The sequence below is a fragment of the Macaca mulatta genome, chromosome X (genome assembly GCF_049350105.2).
Source record: "Macaca mulatta isolate MMU2019108-1 chromosome X, T2T-MMU8v2.0, whole genome shotgun sequence".
In the NCBI taxonomy this organism is placed as follows: domain Eukaryota; kingdom Metazoa; phylum Chordata; class Mammalia; order Primates; family Cercopithecidae; genus Macaca; species Macaca mulatta.
In genome coordinates, this window is record NC_133426.1 from 47,045,735 (window position 1) to 47,062,594 (window position 16,860).

The following is a 16,860-nucleotide window of genomic DNA, read 5'->3' on the forward strand; positions in this document are numbered from 1 at the left end:
ATAAGTAAGAAAAACAAAGATGAGAACAGGAGGGAACTAAGCCTTCCATTTTCACCATTTGCATTCCTTTTTTTTTTTTTTTCCGTTTTTGAGACAGGATCTCACTGTGTTGCCCAGGCTGGAGCAAGGTGGCACAATCACAGCTCACTGCAGCCTCGACCTCCCAGGTTCAAGGGATCCTCTCACCTCAGCCTTCCAAGTAGCTAGGACTACAGGCACACACCACCGTGCCTGACTAATTTTTGTATCTTTTGTAGAGATGGGATCTCCCTATGTTGCCCAGGCTGGTCTCGAACTCCCAGGCTCAAGCAATTCTCCCACCTCGGCCTCCCCAAGTGCAGGGATTACAGGTGTGAGCCACTATGCCTGGCCCACTTGCCTTTCTTACACTAAAATAAAAAGTTTTTTTGGCTACGCATCTCAAAAAAAAAAAAAGATTTTTTCACTTTCTCAAGTGCTTGATTGAAAGAGTTTAATGTAAGTAGACACAACATTGCAACTAATAAGTGATGTTTTAAATCAAAATAGGAGAATGGAAGGTAGGAAAATTTTACTAAGTTCCTCAGTCAGATCAAGTTCTAAGTTTGTCACATGACCTCTGTGGTTTTCATAAATGTACAGCTTGCTTTTCTTAGATTTTTTTAAATGAGATAATTCACCTATTATAATTTTTTATTTTTATTTATTTATTTATTTTGAAACAGAGTTTCGCTCTTGTTGCCCAGACTGGAGTGCAATGGCGCGATCTAGGCTCACCACAACCTCTGTCTCCCCGGTTCAACCGATTCTCCTGCCTCAGCCTCCCGAGTAGTTGGGATTACAGGCATGTGCCACCACACCTGGCTAATTTTGTATTTTTAGTAGAAACGGGGTTTCTCCACGTTGGTCAGGTTGGTCTCGAACTCCCAATCTCAGGTGATCCGCCTGCCTTGGCTGGGATTACAGGCGTGAGCCACTGCGCCCAGCCATGTACATTTTTAAATCAAGATAGAATTCACATACCATAAAATTCACCCTTTTTCATTGTATGATGGTTTTTAGTATATTCACGGGGTTATACAACCATCATTCCTGTGTAATTCCAAAACGTTTTTATCACCCTAGAAAGAAATCCCACATCTGTTAGCAGTTACTAGTCATTCTTCCCTTCCCCCAGCCCCTGGCAATCACTGTATTAGTCTACTAGGGCTGCCATAACAAAATACCACAGACTGGGTGGCTTAAAGAACAAAAATTTATTTTTTCATAGTTCTAGAGTCTAGAAGTCCAAGATCAAAGTGTCATCAGGATTGATGTCTGGTGAGGCCTCTCTTCCTAGTGTGTAAACAGCCACCTTCTCACTGTGTCCTCACATGGCCTTTCCTCTTCTGTATGTGCACACAGTTTGTGGGGGTGGAACTCTGGGGTGTCTCCTTATAAGGACACCAGCCCTATCAGACTAAGGCCCCATCTCTGTGACCTCTCATAACCTTTATTACCTACTTATAGGCCCTGTCTCCAAGTAAAGTCATCATAGGTTAGGTCTTTAACATATGAATTTGAGAAGGGCCTGTTGAGTTCCTGACAACCACTAGTCTGCTTTCTGTTCTTGTAGATCTGCCCGTTCTGGACATTTCATATAAGTGGAATCATACAATGTATGGCATTTTGAGTCTGACTTTTTTCATTTAGCATAATGTTTTGAAAATTCATCAGTGTTACATGTATCAATATTCATTACTTTTATGACCAAATAATATTATGTTATATGGATATACCACATTTTGTTAATCCGTTCAGCAGTTGATGGATATTTGGGTTGTTTCCACATATGGGCTGTTACAAATAATGGTGCTACAAGTGTCCTCATACAGTTTTTTTTTTTTAATCAGGTCTTCTAGAAGAAAATTCATACAGGTTTTTGAATGCACATATGTTTTCTTTTCTCTTGGGTACATACCTAGGAGTAGAATTATTGAGTCATATGGTAACTCCATCCTTAACATTTTGAGGAATTGTCAAACTATTTTTTATAGCATCTGCAACATTTTACATTCCTGTCAGTAATGTGTGAAGGTTACATTTTCTCCACATCCTCACTGATACTTGTTATTGTCTGTCTCTTTGTTATAGCCTTTCTAGTGGGTATGAAGTGTATTTCACTGTGATTATGATTTGCACTTGTCTAATGGCTAATGATGTTGAACAACTTTTCTTGATGTCCCTCTTAGCCATTTATATATCTTTTCAAGAGACCTTTTCTACTTTATCACAAAAAGCCTTTATGAGGTCAGAAAACACAAGATTTATCTTTGTCTTCTATGAAATGCTGCTGTTCACACAGCCAGAATGAGTCATCTCAGTTCACTTCTTGTAAGTCCCATCACATTCATTTGAGTATGTATGTCCTTGGCTGCTGAAAATCTGACCCTTTAATGAATAGGGCAACAAAGTTCCCTGTTCTAGAATGTCCCGTTTTTTAATACTGCATCCATGCATACCTCCTATGTTGTCTTTGGAGAAATTATTCATATCCTTAACTCAATTTTTTTTAATGGGCAGTCTTTTTATTGTTGAGTCATAAGAGTTCTTTACATATTCTGGATACAAGTCTCTTATCAAAAATATGATTTGCAAATATTTTCTCCCATTCTATTGATTCCCTTTTTACTTTCCTTATGGTGTCCTTTGAGGAACAACAGTTTTTAATTTTGGGCCAGATGCAGTGGCTCACACCTGTAATCCCAACACTTTGGGAGGCTGAGGTGGGAGGATGGCTTGAAACCAGGATCTCAAGGCCATCATAGGCAACATAGCCAGTCCTCATCTCTACAAAAAATAAAACAATTAGCCAGCCATGGTGGCGCATACCTATAGTCCCAGTTGTTCAAGAGACTTAGGTGGAAAGATTGCTTGAGCCCAGGAGTTTAAGGCTGCAGTGACCTATGAACACACCACTGCACTCCAGCCTGGGTGACAGAGTGAGACCCTGCCTCAAAAAAAAGTTTTTAACTTTGATGAAGTCCAGTTTATCTATTTTTTTTTGGTTGCTTGTCCTTTTGATGTTATATCCAAGAAATATCAAATATTGCCTAAACCAAGGTCAAGTTTTACACCTATATTTTCTTCTAAGAATTTTATAGTTTGGCTATTACAGTTAGGTCTTTGATCCATTTGAGTTCATTTTTGTATCTGGCTTGAGCTATTAGGGATCCAAGTTCATTTTTTTTTTTAGGTGTGGATATCTAGTTGTCACAACACCATTTGTTGGGCAGCGTCCTTTTTGAAAATGATGAACACTGTACCCCGAACCCACCTACCTTGGTTCCATGTATTCCTTATAAGTCAGGCTGCTATGAAAGAAAGCATAGTTATTGAATTAGCAAGAAGTCCTAGTTTTATATTTTGAAATCTTAGTTCTTTTTTCAGAGACAGGGTCTCGTTCTCTGTTGCCCAGCCTGGAATGCAGTGGCACAATCATAGCTCACTGTAATCTTGAACTCCTGGGCTCAAGCAATCCTCCTGCCTTAGCCTCCCCAATTAGCTGGGTCTACAGGCACATGCCACTATACCCAGTTATTTTTTATCATTTTTTTAGAGATGGGATCTTGCTATGTTGTCCAGGCTGGTCTCAAACTCCTGGCCTCAAGCAATCATCCCATCTTGGCCTCCCAAAGTGCTGAGGTTACAAACATGAGCCACCGCACCCAGCCAGTTTTATTTTTTGTTAATCTCCTGTTTCACAAATCTACCAAAGTGACTTAAAATTTTTTTTTCTAGTTTGAGATGCTAATTTCTGTACTTTATGCTTCACTCTGTCCAAATACAAGGTAACTTTTTAAAAGTTCATGGAATAATGGAATTAAGAGATGAAAATTAAAAATATAAACTTAATTTCTCAACATAACCACCATCAAGGTCAAGACACTTTTGTAAGCAATGATACCAGCCATTTAGTTTATCCCTAGAGAACTGAGCGTCCTGGGAATTTAGCCATGTCAATGCAGTCTCTTTTGCATTATTAACTGAAGGAAAATGGGTACCCCTTAAAGATTTTTTAAGATTAGAACACAAAAAGAAGTCAGAAGGAGCCAAAACAGGACTGTGAGGTGGATGCTTAATGATTTCCCATTGAAACTCTCACAAAATTACTCTTGTCTGATGAGAAGAATGAACTGGAGCATTGTGATAGCAAAGGACGTTCTGATAAAGATTTCTTGAACAGTTTTCTGTAAGGCTTTGGGTAACTCTTTCAAAACACTCATAATAAGCAGATGTTATCATTCTTTGGCCCTCCAAAAAGTCAACAAGCAAAAGTGCCCTGAACATCCCCAAAAACTGTTGCTATGACCTTTACTCTTGACTGATCCACTTTTGCTTTGACTAGACCACTGCCACCTCTTGGTAGCCATTGTTTTGAATGTGCTTTGTCTTCAGGATTGTACTAGTAAAGCCGTGTTTCATCTCCTGTTATAGTTCTTCAAAGAAATGCTTCAGGATCTTGATCCCACTTGTTTAAAATTTCCATTGAAAGCTCTGCACTTGTCTGTAGCTGATCTGGCTGTAACCAGTTTCAGCATCCATTGAGTGGAAGGTTTGCTTAACTTGAATTTTTCAGTCAGAATTGTGACTGAAGAATTGTGACTGTAAGCTAAACCAGTTGAGATGTCTGTGGTGTTAGCTGTTGTTTGTGCTATTAATCATCAGTCCTCTTTAATTAGGGCATGAACAAAATGAATTTTTTCCTTGCAAATTGATGCGATGTGAAAATGATGTGAATGTGGGCTTTATCTTCAACTTTGTCTCTTCCCTTCTTAAAACAAGCCAGTCATTTGTAAACTGCTGATTTCTTTGGGGCATTGTCCCCATGAACTTTTTGTAAAACAGCGATTTCTCCTTTCTTCTACCCAGATTTCACCATAAATTTGATGTTTGTTCTTGTTTCAATTTTAGCCAAATTTATATTGCTCTAATAGGGGCCCTTTTCAAACGGATGTCTTACCCTTCTTAGTGCCTGTAAAAGTTAGTATGAATTTATTTTTGTGTAAATTTTTGAAATCTACATATAGTTTTTTATTTTCCATGAACGTTTTGAAGACGTCTTATATGTTACTGTTTTCCCCACCCTACATAACAAAACAGCATTATGTTAATTTTTATTGGTTAATTTTATAACTTTTGTGTTAGTTTTCCTTTTGTGTATGTTTTGATTGTTGTTGTTTTTATAGTTTACAAAACTCCTGAAAGTTAAGGAAGTGCCTCATAACAATATGGTTATTTACACTAATTGAGAGGGTATTTAAACAGTTTTTGAAATTAAAAAATAGCTTTATTCTCAAAAACCATAAATAATAATGTTCTCTTCCAATGGAATTGCTAAGTTTAAATGAATATAAGTGTTCTATAACAAACCCTTGCAATAATTATTTTTAGATTTAAAACTCTTATCTTCAGTGATTATGTATTACTATGTTAGTAATTGTTGAATTGTAAAAATTATTTCCACCTTCCAGATTTTAAAAATTGTAAGTCAGAGTGCATTGAAAGCATGATGACATTCCTTAATTCTGCGCTAAAGGTTTTTAATAAAGTATGTTATAGCAATTCACAATAACATATGGAAAGTATCAGAATGTAAAAACAAAAAATTTTGAATGTATTACTTTGGGCATGCTACTTCATATTAGTTTTGGTAAAATTAAAACCCAATTGGTTAGTGACTTTAGTTTCTGCCGATGGAAATCTCACTTGTAGGGAGAAAATATTACAAAATGTAAATCTGTTAGAGAAATATAAGAATGAATCTGGCTGGGTGTGGTGGCTCATGCCTGTAATCCCAGCACTTTGGGAGGCCAAGGTGGGTGGATCGCTTGAGATCAGGAGTTCAAGACCAGCCTGGCTAACATGGTGAAACCCCATCTCTACGAAAAATACAAAAAAATTAGCTGGGCGTGGTGGCTCATGCCTGTAATCCCAGCTACTCAGGAGGCTGAGGCATGAGAATCGCTTGAACCCGGGAGACAGAGGTTGCAGTGAGCCAAGATCATGCCACTGCACTCCACCCTGGGCGACAGAGCAAGACTGTCTCAAAAAAAAAAGAGGAATTAATCTAATGTAATACAATGGTAAATTAAGTTAAAATGTACTTGAAAATATTGGGAAATAATTCTTATGTATTGGAATATGCCAGTTGTTATAGCAAACATCCTCAAAAGTCTCAGCATCTTTTTTTTTTTTTTTTTTTTGAGACAGGATCTCTGTCACTCGGGCTGGAGTGCAGTGGCATGATCATAGCTCACTGCAGCCTCTATCTCCTGGGCTCAAGAGATCCTCCTATCTCAACCTCCCGAGTAGCTGGGACTACAGGTGTGAGCCATTGCACCCAACCAGTCTCAGCATCTTAACACAATGAAGTCTTTATATTTCGCACATGTCTCCATCCAATGTGGGTTTGAATGCGGATCCCCTCTGCCCCACACAGTTATTTAGGGACACAAGCTCTTTTTATGAATGGTGCCTTTATTTACTACCCATTCTCTTTTCTACTCTTTTCTACTCTCTAACTTCTGAATCCAGTCAGCAAGAAAAGTGTGTGGAGGGTTATACAGTTTGGATTTTTTTCTGGGGGGAAGCGGGGGTAGGCTTTGAAGTGACTTACCCACCTACATATCATTAGCCAGAACTCACTCCTATGGCCCACCTAATAGCAAAGGGGACTGGAGAACGCAGTCTTGCTATGTGCGCAGGTGGAAATGGAAATAGGGTTTGGTGAACACCTAGCACTTCTCTGCAGTTCTTTGATAGTGGCATTACAAAGTCAAAGCTATGAGAGCACAGGAACCTTACTGGTTTTATTCACCACTGTAACCCTGTAGTTGATGCTATGATCTACACTATACAGATTTCCATATAGTCTTAGGATCTTTCCACCTAGTGTTTCAGCAGGATAGTCTGACTTCTTACAGGCAGTTCAGGACCCCAAGAGTGAATGTTTTAAGAGGTAAGAAGTGGAAGGTGCTCATTTCAAAGCCTAGGCTTCAGAAACTGACACAGTATTAATTCCACTCTATTTTATTAGGACAGTTGCAGAGGGCTCCCAAATTGAAGGAGAGGAAAATAGACCCCATTTCTCAATAAAAGACATATCAAAGGATTTGTGGCCGTCTTTGATCTACCACAGTCATAGTATTTTTAATGTTTGTCTTTTTTTTTTTTTTTTTTTTTTTTTTTAAGAGACAGGTCTTGCTATGTTGCTCAGGCTAGATTCAAACTCCTGGGCTCAAGCTATCCTCCCGCCTCAGCCTCGTGATGAGCTGGAACTATAGGCACAAGCTACCATGCCTGTCTTGAGTTACTTGTTTTGTTGCCTATAGACAGGTTAGTCAGCTAGAGAAACTTTACTAATAAGACCAAAGTACACTCTTGCTCTTTATTTATTAACTAATTTATAAGATTATCAAAATACTTTAGCATTTTATTTCCTAATGGACTTAGAGCAGTAATTTTGGATATATATATGTATAAATTAATTGACTTGATCCTTGGGTGCTAGAATTACTCTACTCGTGCTATAGTAACTGAAAATGGATGAGTAGAGCACATCCTTTCAGAATCTTTTTTCTGGCTTTCAGATGAGATTTTCCAATCTGTTTCACTGTCCTTTCTGCAGTTTTCCTGTTAGTTCAGTATAGTGTATATATGTGGTGATTGAGGGGAGGGGTACAGAGATTACAGAGCCATCTTACACTGTAAATTATAGCTGCTTAGGTAAGCATTGACAACCAAAAGAAATTTTTCGAAAGTGAGTTCAACAAATAAAGATGGTATTAACCCTATTACATGTGTCTAGGTAGACTGAAGGCTTTTGAGTCATTAACAGCGAGCTTCAGATATTTCTTTTTGGGTATTCATTTATATATTTTAATCAGTTTCTATTGCAGTAAGATTCCAATGGAAGGAAAACAATGTTTCATTTTTTGTTGAAAGCAAACAAACATTATAAGTTGTATAATACACAGTGATTAATGAAGTTTTACTGTGTGTGTGTGCATGTGGGTATGTTTTTAAAATTACGGATTATTATACCAATAAAAATCAGAATACAAAATTAACTGTGTAGTATATGCTTATATACATGCATATATGTATATATAAATAAATGGGATTATTCTATAACTTGCTTTTTTCACTTAACAATATATACTTCTGCATCATTAATAAAACTGAAAGAGGAAGTGATTGGATACAGATAGGTCCCTATTTCCCCTTGCAATGTAAACTCTGGACTTACTGGACTATGGAGATCAGTACTTTCTTTACTAAACTCTAGACTCAAATGTATAACTGCCAACTGAACAGTTCCACTTGGATGTCCAGTAGACATCTCAGACTAAAAATGTCCCAAACTGAACTACTGATCTTCCCAAACCAGTTCTATTTGTAGTTTTCTAGGTTTAGCTGATAGAAAAATCTATCCTTCTAGCTGTAACTCTGTCTTTTCAGTTTAAGCCAAAATTCTTAGTCATCTTTGATTCTTCATTGTCTTATATCCCATAGTCAATATAACAGGATATCCTGTTAACTCTATTTTCAAAATATATCCATATTTCATACAGTAAGTCAAAAGAACAGCCCCTAATGATAAATGGGAACACATGCCTGCCTCCCACTCCACTGCTGTATTTGGTCATCTAGGCCTCTCCCATCTCCCTGTACTCTCCTCACCCCATCTCCTTCTTCCCACACCTCCTTTTTCATCCCATTTCAGGCAGCAGCATTCTATCACTTTTACTTTGAATTGTGAGAATTCAGTAAGGAGCACAATGTACAGAGCACTTTCACACACGTTTATCTTATTTAAAATTTAAAACAGTCCTTTTGCAGTTGTGCCAGTTACTGTTGCTAATGATAATTTGCCCCCAAACTTAGCAGCTTAGAGCAACTATGTTATACTCATTGATTCTGTGGGTCAGGAAATCAGATAGGGCACAGTGGGGATGGCCTCTCTCTGCTCCATGATGTGTCTAGGGCCTCATCAAAGAAGACAAAGTTTGAGAGTGACCCAATAGAGCTGGGCACTGGAATCAACTGAAGCCTTATTCACTGCATATCTGTGTAACAGCCCATCCCTGGGCTTGGATAACATGGACTACACATGGCCTTCCCATTAGTTTGGCTTCCTCATAGCCTAACAACCTCAGCATAGTCAGATTTCTTACAGGCCTCAGGCACAGGGCTCTAAGTGCGTGCATTCCTGCAAACCAGGAGGGAGCTACATTCCATTTTATGACCCAGCCTTGCAGTTCTCATGGCATCACTTCTATTGATCAAAAACCATCACAAGCCCTCCCCTATTTAAGGGGAAGGAAGATAGACTTCACTACTTGATGAAGATGACAAAGTCACATTGTAGAAGAATGTGAGATTTGGAAAATACCATCTGTCACAGGGATTATCATTGTCCTTTGTTTTATAGATTGAGTCATGGAGGCTTGGAGAGAAGTGGTTATCCCAGAGTGGTAGTATGAACAAGGGTCATCTTGGGAAACTATTCCTAGAGTTGTTATTACAGTAACTACTATCTAGTTAGTTGTATTTGTGTGTTTAGAGATAAGGTTGCACTCTGTCACCCAGGCTGGAGTGCAATCGTGTAATCGTAGCTCACTACAGCCTCAAATTCCTGGGCTCAAGTGATCTTCCTGCCTCAGCCTCCTGAGTAGCTGGGACTACAGGAGCATACCACCACACCCAACTCTTATCCAGTTCATTTTTAAGGCATTTATTTCAAACCTTTACAAAACCTACGAGGTTTTGGTTTTATCCAGCTTCTGCAGTGTTCACAAATGATTCTAATCCACTTATTAGGAAATGTAGCATAGTCTGTACCTACCAAATATTTAGATCAACTGAAGAGACACTAAGAGGTCTCTGTGTATAAGACACTGGAGGAGGCCATAGATCAGGTTAGAGTGACTGCAGTTACCTTTTTATTGCCTCCTCAGTTGGCACAGCAGTATCCACAGGGGCCAGAGGTAGTAGTGATCCAGCCACTAGCCTTCCCTGGAGAGCAGGTGTGATTGTGGGTCCTTTCACCAAAGGCTAGTCCTCTGGAAAGTTATTACAACATTCATTTACACGCAAGCATCCAAATTGAAAGTTGAGGTTACCTCATCCTAACAAAATTGCTCATGCCTCTAGGCTTGTGAGCTTTTGCTGATTTGGTCAATGGTCTAGTGACCATTTAAAGAGTGTGTCAGGCCGGGCACGGTGGCTCACGCCTGTAATCCCACCACTTTGGGAGTCCAAGGCTGGTGGATCACCTGAGGTCAGGAGTTTGAGACCAGCCTGGCCAACATGGTGAAACCCTGTCTCTACTAAAAATACAAAAATTAGCCTGGCGTGGTGGCATGTGCCTGTAATTCCAGCTACTTGGGAGGCTGAGGCAGGAGAATCACTTCAACCCGGAAGGCAGAGGTTGCAGTAAGCTGAGATTATGCCACTGCACTCTAGCCTGGGAAACAGAGTGAGACTTGGTTTCAAAAAAAAAAAAAAAAAAAAAGTGTCTCTATCCATAGTACATAGCCAAGAAAGAAAATCACCCATCCAGGGGGGATAATCCTGGGATTTCCTCCAGCTTTAGCCATGTTATGTATACTCAAAGATATTGAAGCTGCATTTTAAAAATCCCAAACATATTTTTTCACTAATTCTCACAGCCCTTCCCCCTCTATCATTATAAATACAGTAATTTCTCCTTGTGAGTTTATATTAACTTCATCTTTTACCCACGTATTTTCTCGTAGTTGGTGTTACTGTTTTAGTATATAATTTATTGTCATGGACTCGGTCCTTAGATGCAGACCTTTAGTTCAAGATACACGAGGAAAGATGAGTGAGATGACATTGCTGTCATTATCATTATTGTAAATTTTGCATTGAAGTCTAATGTCCACACAGAAAAGTACACAAAGCTGTACAGCTCAATGAATTTTCACAAATTAAATGCACTCATTTATCTGCCACTCAGATCAGGAAATAAAACATGGCTGGGCACGGTGGCTCATGCCTGTAATACCAGCACTTTGCAAGGCCGAGATGGGAGTATCACTTGAGCCCAGGAGTTCAAGATTAGCCTGGGCAACACAGACCCCATCTTTACAAAAGATTTTAAAACTAGCCATCGTGGTGGTGTGCACCTATAGTTTCAGCTACTCAGGAGGCTGAGGTGGCAGGATCACTTGAGCCCAGGAGGTTGAGGCTGCAGTGAGCTGTGGTCATGCCACTGAGAACTGCCTAAAAAAAAAAAAAGAAAATATTACCAACACTTTAGAACCCCTCCTTCTTTTCCCTGCCAGTAACTGACCTGCCTCACCTTAGGTAACAGTTTTGACAGTTTTTGAGCTTCCTATGAATAGACTCCTACAGTATACAGTCATTTGAGACTGGATTGTTTTGCTCATCAATACGATTTTGCCATCCATCCATGCTGTTGGATGTAGTAATTCATTAATTTTCACGTCTGTCATGCATTGTGTGAATATGTCATATTTTTTATTCTGCTCTTGATACATATTTGGGTTGTTTCCAGTTTTTACGTACCATAAAAATGCTGATATGAGCCTTTTTATTCATCATTTGGTATGCATCTGTGTACACTTTTGCTAAGTATATACCTAGTGTGGGTTTGCCAGACCATGGGTATGTGTATGTTCAGCTATAATATCTGCTGCCAAAGTGGTTGTTCGAATTCACACTCCCACCAGCAGCATAAGAGATAATCCGTTTCCTCCATTTCCTTACCAACATTTAGTATTTTCAATTTTTGGACTGTCTTTTTAAGTTTAATTATTCTGGTAGATAATAGTGATTGTAATTTCAGTTTGCATTTCCGTGATAACTAATGAGGTTGAGAACCTTTTTAAAGTTTATTTGCCATCTGGATAGCCTTATTTGTGAAGTATCTATTTAAGTTTTTTGCCCAGCTTTTAATTGGGTTGTCTTTTTCTAATGAATTTGTAAGAGTTTATTATATATTGTAGATATAAGTCCTTTGTTGTCTATGTTCAATTGCAAATATCTTCTCCTGTCCCGTGGATTGCCTTTTTATTCTCTTAATTGTCTCTTTTGATAACCAGAAGTTCTAGTTTCATTTTTCAGTCTCTTCCTTTATGGTTAATGGCTTTTGTGTCTTACTTAAAATATCTTTGCCTGCCCCAAGGTCATAAATATATTCTCCTCTGTTTTCTTCCAGAAGTTTAATGAGCATATTGTTATAGAAAAACATTTATAGCCTACCTTGTTCCATGTAGAATTTGAGGCAATTGAGACGAATAGTTAGCAAAATGGTCTTCCTTTTAGAAAAAGGTAACTCTTGACAAAAAATTGGATATTCTCCCTTCTAGGCCATGCACTAAAGAAACATGACATATTTAATCTCATAGTCTCCGAAGAATTCATATGTCTGTCCTACCCTTTTTAGTTGGGTGTGTTTCAGTTGGAAGCAGGCCTCTAACAGCAATTCCCAAAATTTTAGTTTCAATTAATATTTGAGGTTTCTGCATTTTTCCTCAAATATTTGTTCCCTTTGGCTTTCAAAACTCCATATGGTAGAAAAATTAAAATGTGCAAATGTGTGTAGTTGTTATTAGCTTTATTCAGATTCATTATTTGGAATGAGAGACTTTTGGAAGAATACTTAGGAGGCAATATTCTCTACATTTATAGGGTGGACTATGCCTGTGTATATTTTATGTGTATTCATTGGAATATGTTTATGTTTATAAATCCTTCCATATATGTGGTGATGACTCTAGAGTAAAGAAAACTGGCTCCAGAAGCCTTCCGGAGAAATGATTTTCATTATTTTATGACATACATGTGTTTGTTTATTTTTTTAGATGGCCCGCCTTGTTCTTTAAAATTACCACAGAATAGTAATCCAGATTTTTCTCTTGGTTAAATTTTCTGAGGCCTCATACAGTATTTAAACTACCAATAATAACTTGGTGTGAAAAAAATTTATTTTTTCTCTGGTTTCCTTGCCTTGAGCTCTTGGATGTCAGGAAGGGTGAGGGGAAATATCAGTCTGCTTGAGCTTAGATTTATGGTTACTATTGTGTATGGATGGGAAATGGATTGAGTGTGCATAGCTCCATGGCCTCTTGGCTTTTAACTCATTTGCATAAATAGTGAAAATAATAAGGAATATTAAAACAATAACAATGGTGTTATTGAGCATCTATTTTTACTATACACTAAGCCAAACACTTCATCTTTTTTTTCTATATAATTGTTATAATAGTCCTACAAGTTTGACATTTTTTTCCCTTCAACTTTTAAGTTCAGGGGTACATGTGCAGGATGTATAGGTTTGTTACATAAGTAAACGTGTGCCATGGTGGTTTGCTGCACAGATCATCCCATCACCAAGCTATTACACCTAGCATGCATTAGCTATTCTTCCTGATGCTCTCCCTCCCCTCACTGACAGGCCACAGTGTGTGTTGTTCCCCCTACCATGTGTTCATGTGTTTTCATCATTCAGCTCCCACTTATAAGTGAGGACATACAGGTTTTGGTTTTCTGTTCCTGTGTTAGTTTGCTGAGGATAATGGCTTCTAACTCCATCCATGTCCCTGCAAAGGACATGATCTCATTTTTTTTTTATGGCTGCCTGGTATTCCGTGGTGAATGTGTATCACATTTTCTTTATCCAGTCTATCATTGATGGACATTTAGCTTGATTCCATGTCTTTGCTAGATATTATTTTTTATCATATTTAATGATTGTTATCCTTACTTTTTAGCTAAGAAAACTGAACCTTATATAAAGTAAGTGGCCAGGCATGATGGCTCACGCCTGTAATCCCAGCGCTTTGGGAGGCCAAGGTGGGCGGATCACGAGGTCAGGAGTTCAAGACCAGCCTGGCCAACATGGTGAAACCCCTTCTCTACTAAAAATACAAAAAATTAGCTGGGCATGGTGGCAGGTGCCTGTAATCCCAGCTACTTGGGAGGCTGAGGCAGAAGAATCACTTGAACCCGGGAGGCAGAGGTTGCAGTGAGCCAAGACCACGCCACTGCACTCCACCCTAGGCAACAGAGCAAGACTCCATCTCAAAATAAATGAATAAACAAACAAAGAAATAAAGTAATAGCCTGAGATCACCGTGTAAGTGAGTGGCAGAAAAAAACAAGCCTCTGTGAAACTAAAGCTTGTTTTCTTTACCACCATCCAGTATTGTCTCCATGACAGAAAATTATTAATTTGGCTGAAATATATCTTTGGTATGGGATCTGTCTGTGCCTTTGTGCAGATACCACCCCCTCCCAGGTTTCCTCTTCTAAATAAACTTGGTGGCCATTGTACCAAGAACACACTAACATGACAACATTTTATTAGAATGAATGGGCTGGTCGTGGTGGCTCACGCCAGTAATGCCAACACTTTAGGAGGCCAAGTTCTAAGGATTGCTTAAGGCCAGGAATTCAAGACCCGCCTGGACAACATAGTGAGACCCCGTCTCTTACCCCCCAAAAATCTTTTTAAACGTTAGCCAGGCATGGTGGCATGTGCCTGTAGTCTCAGCTACTTGAGAAGCTGAGGCAGGAAGATCACTGGATTTTCAAGGCTGTGGTAAGCTATGACCTTGCCCACTGCATTCCAGCCTGGGTGGTTGAGCAACAGCTTGTCTCTAAAAATTTTTTTAAAAATTAGAATGGTGGGAACCAGGATCTATGAGGGTGAATAAAGAATATTGTTAGCAGTCAGTGAGTTAACAGCATATGGCAAAACTAAATTTGTAAAACCATTTGCTTTCTAGAAAGGAATCTGCCATACCTCCCAGAGGGCATTTAGCCATCTGTTCAGTGCCTGGAATCTGTCATTTGTTGATTGTTATCATTGTCTTTCTTTTGCTTTTCTAGGATTATAGCTGAGAAGGTAAAGGACGTTCTGTTTATCCGACCCCGGAAGTATATTCACTGCTCCAGTCCAGACACCACAGAGCCTGGCTACATCAACATCATGGAGTTGGCAGCATCTGTTTGCCGCTATGACCTAGATGACATGGACATCTTCTGGCTTCAGGAACTCAATGAAGACCTTGCAGAAATGGGTAAGTTCTTTTCTCGCAAGTAAGTTGTGACTTAACTCATATTTTTTTGTTTTTTTTTTAAGTTATCAGAACCCTTTAGCTTTTTATTTTGTTGCCTCCTTTCTTTTCTGGCCTTTTCATTTATTTTTCTTGTTGATTTTATCTTATTTCAGTTAGATATTTCTTCAAATGCATACATAGAAATAGAGCAATAACATTTAAATATGACCTTTTCTTTCCTTATTCATGGTTAATGGCACAGATCAAGGATAGCATGTAGGTTTCATGAAGTTGTTTCCCAATTCAGGAAGTTTGAGAGTGGCCATAGCTGATTGGACTTCTGGTTGAGAATTCTGAGGCAGGTTCCTGGCCTGAAAAGCAGTATGATCAGTGAGCAGGGCCAGAAGTAGAGGCCCCTCTGGCAGGGGGTTGGAGAGAATCTCCAATTTCAGCATTGAGCAGCACCACTGCAACTGACAGATTGCTATGACAGTACCCCTTAATGCAGGACTTGCTGCCTGGAAGAAAAGTTGCAGGCCTAGGGCAAAACATTCACAAAGCAGTTCTTAGCTACTTCCACAGAGTTCTAGAGTTGTCATACAATTTTCAAAAAATAAAATGAAACAAAAGCAAATAAATGTATGTTTACATATGAAAGTAAACATAATTAATGCTTTTAAAGGAAATGTGTGCCATACAATACCATACCAACAATACTGAGAAATGCTAGGCTGAAAGATAACTCATTTTATACTTACACACAGTTCTTGTTCATCTGTTTTTAAGTCTCCATATAAGATATGGTGAAAGATACATTTGATCTCATTTTTGTTTGAATCACATTTTATTTCATTTTTGTTTGAATCACATTTGTTCATTTTAGTATAAGGATCAGTGGTTTTTCTTTTCTTCCTGCCCTCCCTTTTTCCTTTCTTTCTTTTGAGGCTAGTATCTGAATGCACATGAATAAAAAACTAAAATTATATTAAATCAGTTTGGCATGGGAAATGATAGTTACTCTGCCGGTAACCAGTCCTTATTCCTTGATTTTTTAAAGCTTTTTGTTTTGTCTTTTCTTGCTCTGCCCCCTAAGAGGAGAGGGGAGTGGTAAATTTAGGGTGGCAACCACAAAGAGAAGGGAATAAAAGACTGACAGAGAAGTAAAATCAGAATATGAGGACATAATCAAATGGATCCATGGCTCAATGTGCACTTGTGTTCATAATGCATATAATATCCATAGATATCACAATCATTACAAGGCTGCCTTTGGCATGAAACTACCTTATTATGAGGTTCCTTTGGTATTTTGTAACTAATTCTCCTTGGATGAGTTTTTTAAACAAACTTTTTGTTTTGGAATAATTTGATTTACAGAAAAGTTGCAGTTAGTACAGGGAGTTCTCATATACACCTCACAGTTTCAGTTCCCCTAATGTTAACATCTTACTTTACCATGGTACATATGTCAAAACCACAAAACCAACACAGGTACATTACTATTAACTTCAGACTTTATTGGGATTTCAAGGGTTTTTCTACTTACCACCTTTTTCTATTCCAGGATCCCATCCAGTATACCACATTGCATTTAGGCTTGGAAGAATTTTAAAAGAGGATTGCAGTATCTCAAGCTTTTCTTTAGGGTGAATGATATTGCAGTGAGGTATCTAAGAGCTTAAAGTAAACTTTTTAAAAACAATATTAAGCGTATTATGAATTAAGGACTTTTTTGAGTGCTGACTACATATTGAGCACCATACTAAGCAATTACTTCATCTCAGCT

General features: G+C 38.4%; 1 protein-coding gene across 5 annotated transcripts in view; it reads left to right on the forward strand.

Annotated features, from left to right (window-relative positions):
• Window positions 1-16,860, forward strand: part of JADE3 (jade family PHD finger 3) — a 150,655-nt gene that overhangs the window by 100,421 nt on the left and 33,374 nt on the right. For all 5 annotated transcript variants that reach the window (XM_001100171.5, XM_077988567.1, XM_002806209.4 and 2 more), the window contains one exon: window positions 14,905-15,095. In XM_001100171.5, coding sequence (XP_001100171.3) covers window positions 14,905-15,095 — 191 coding nt within the window. The remainder of the gene's footprint in view (window positions 1-14,904; window positions 15,096-16,860) is intronic.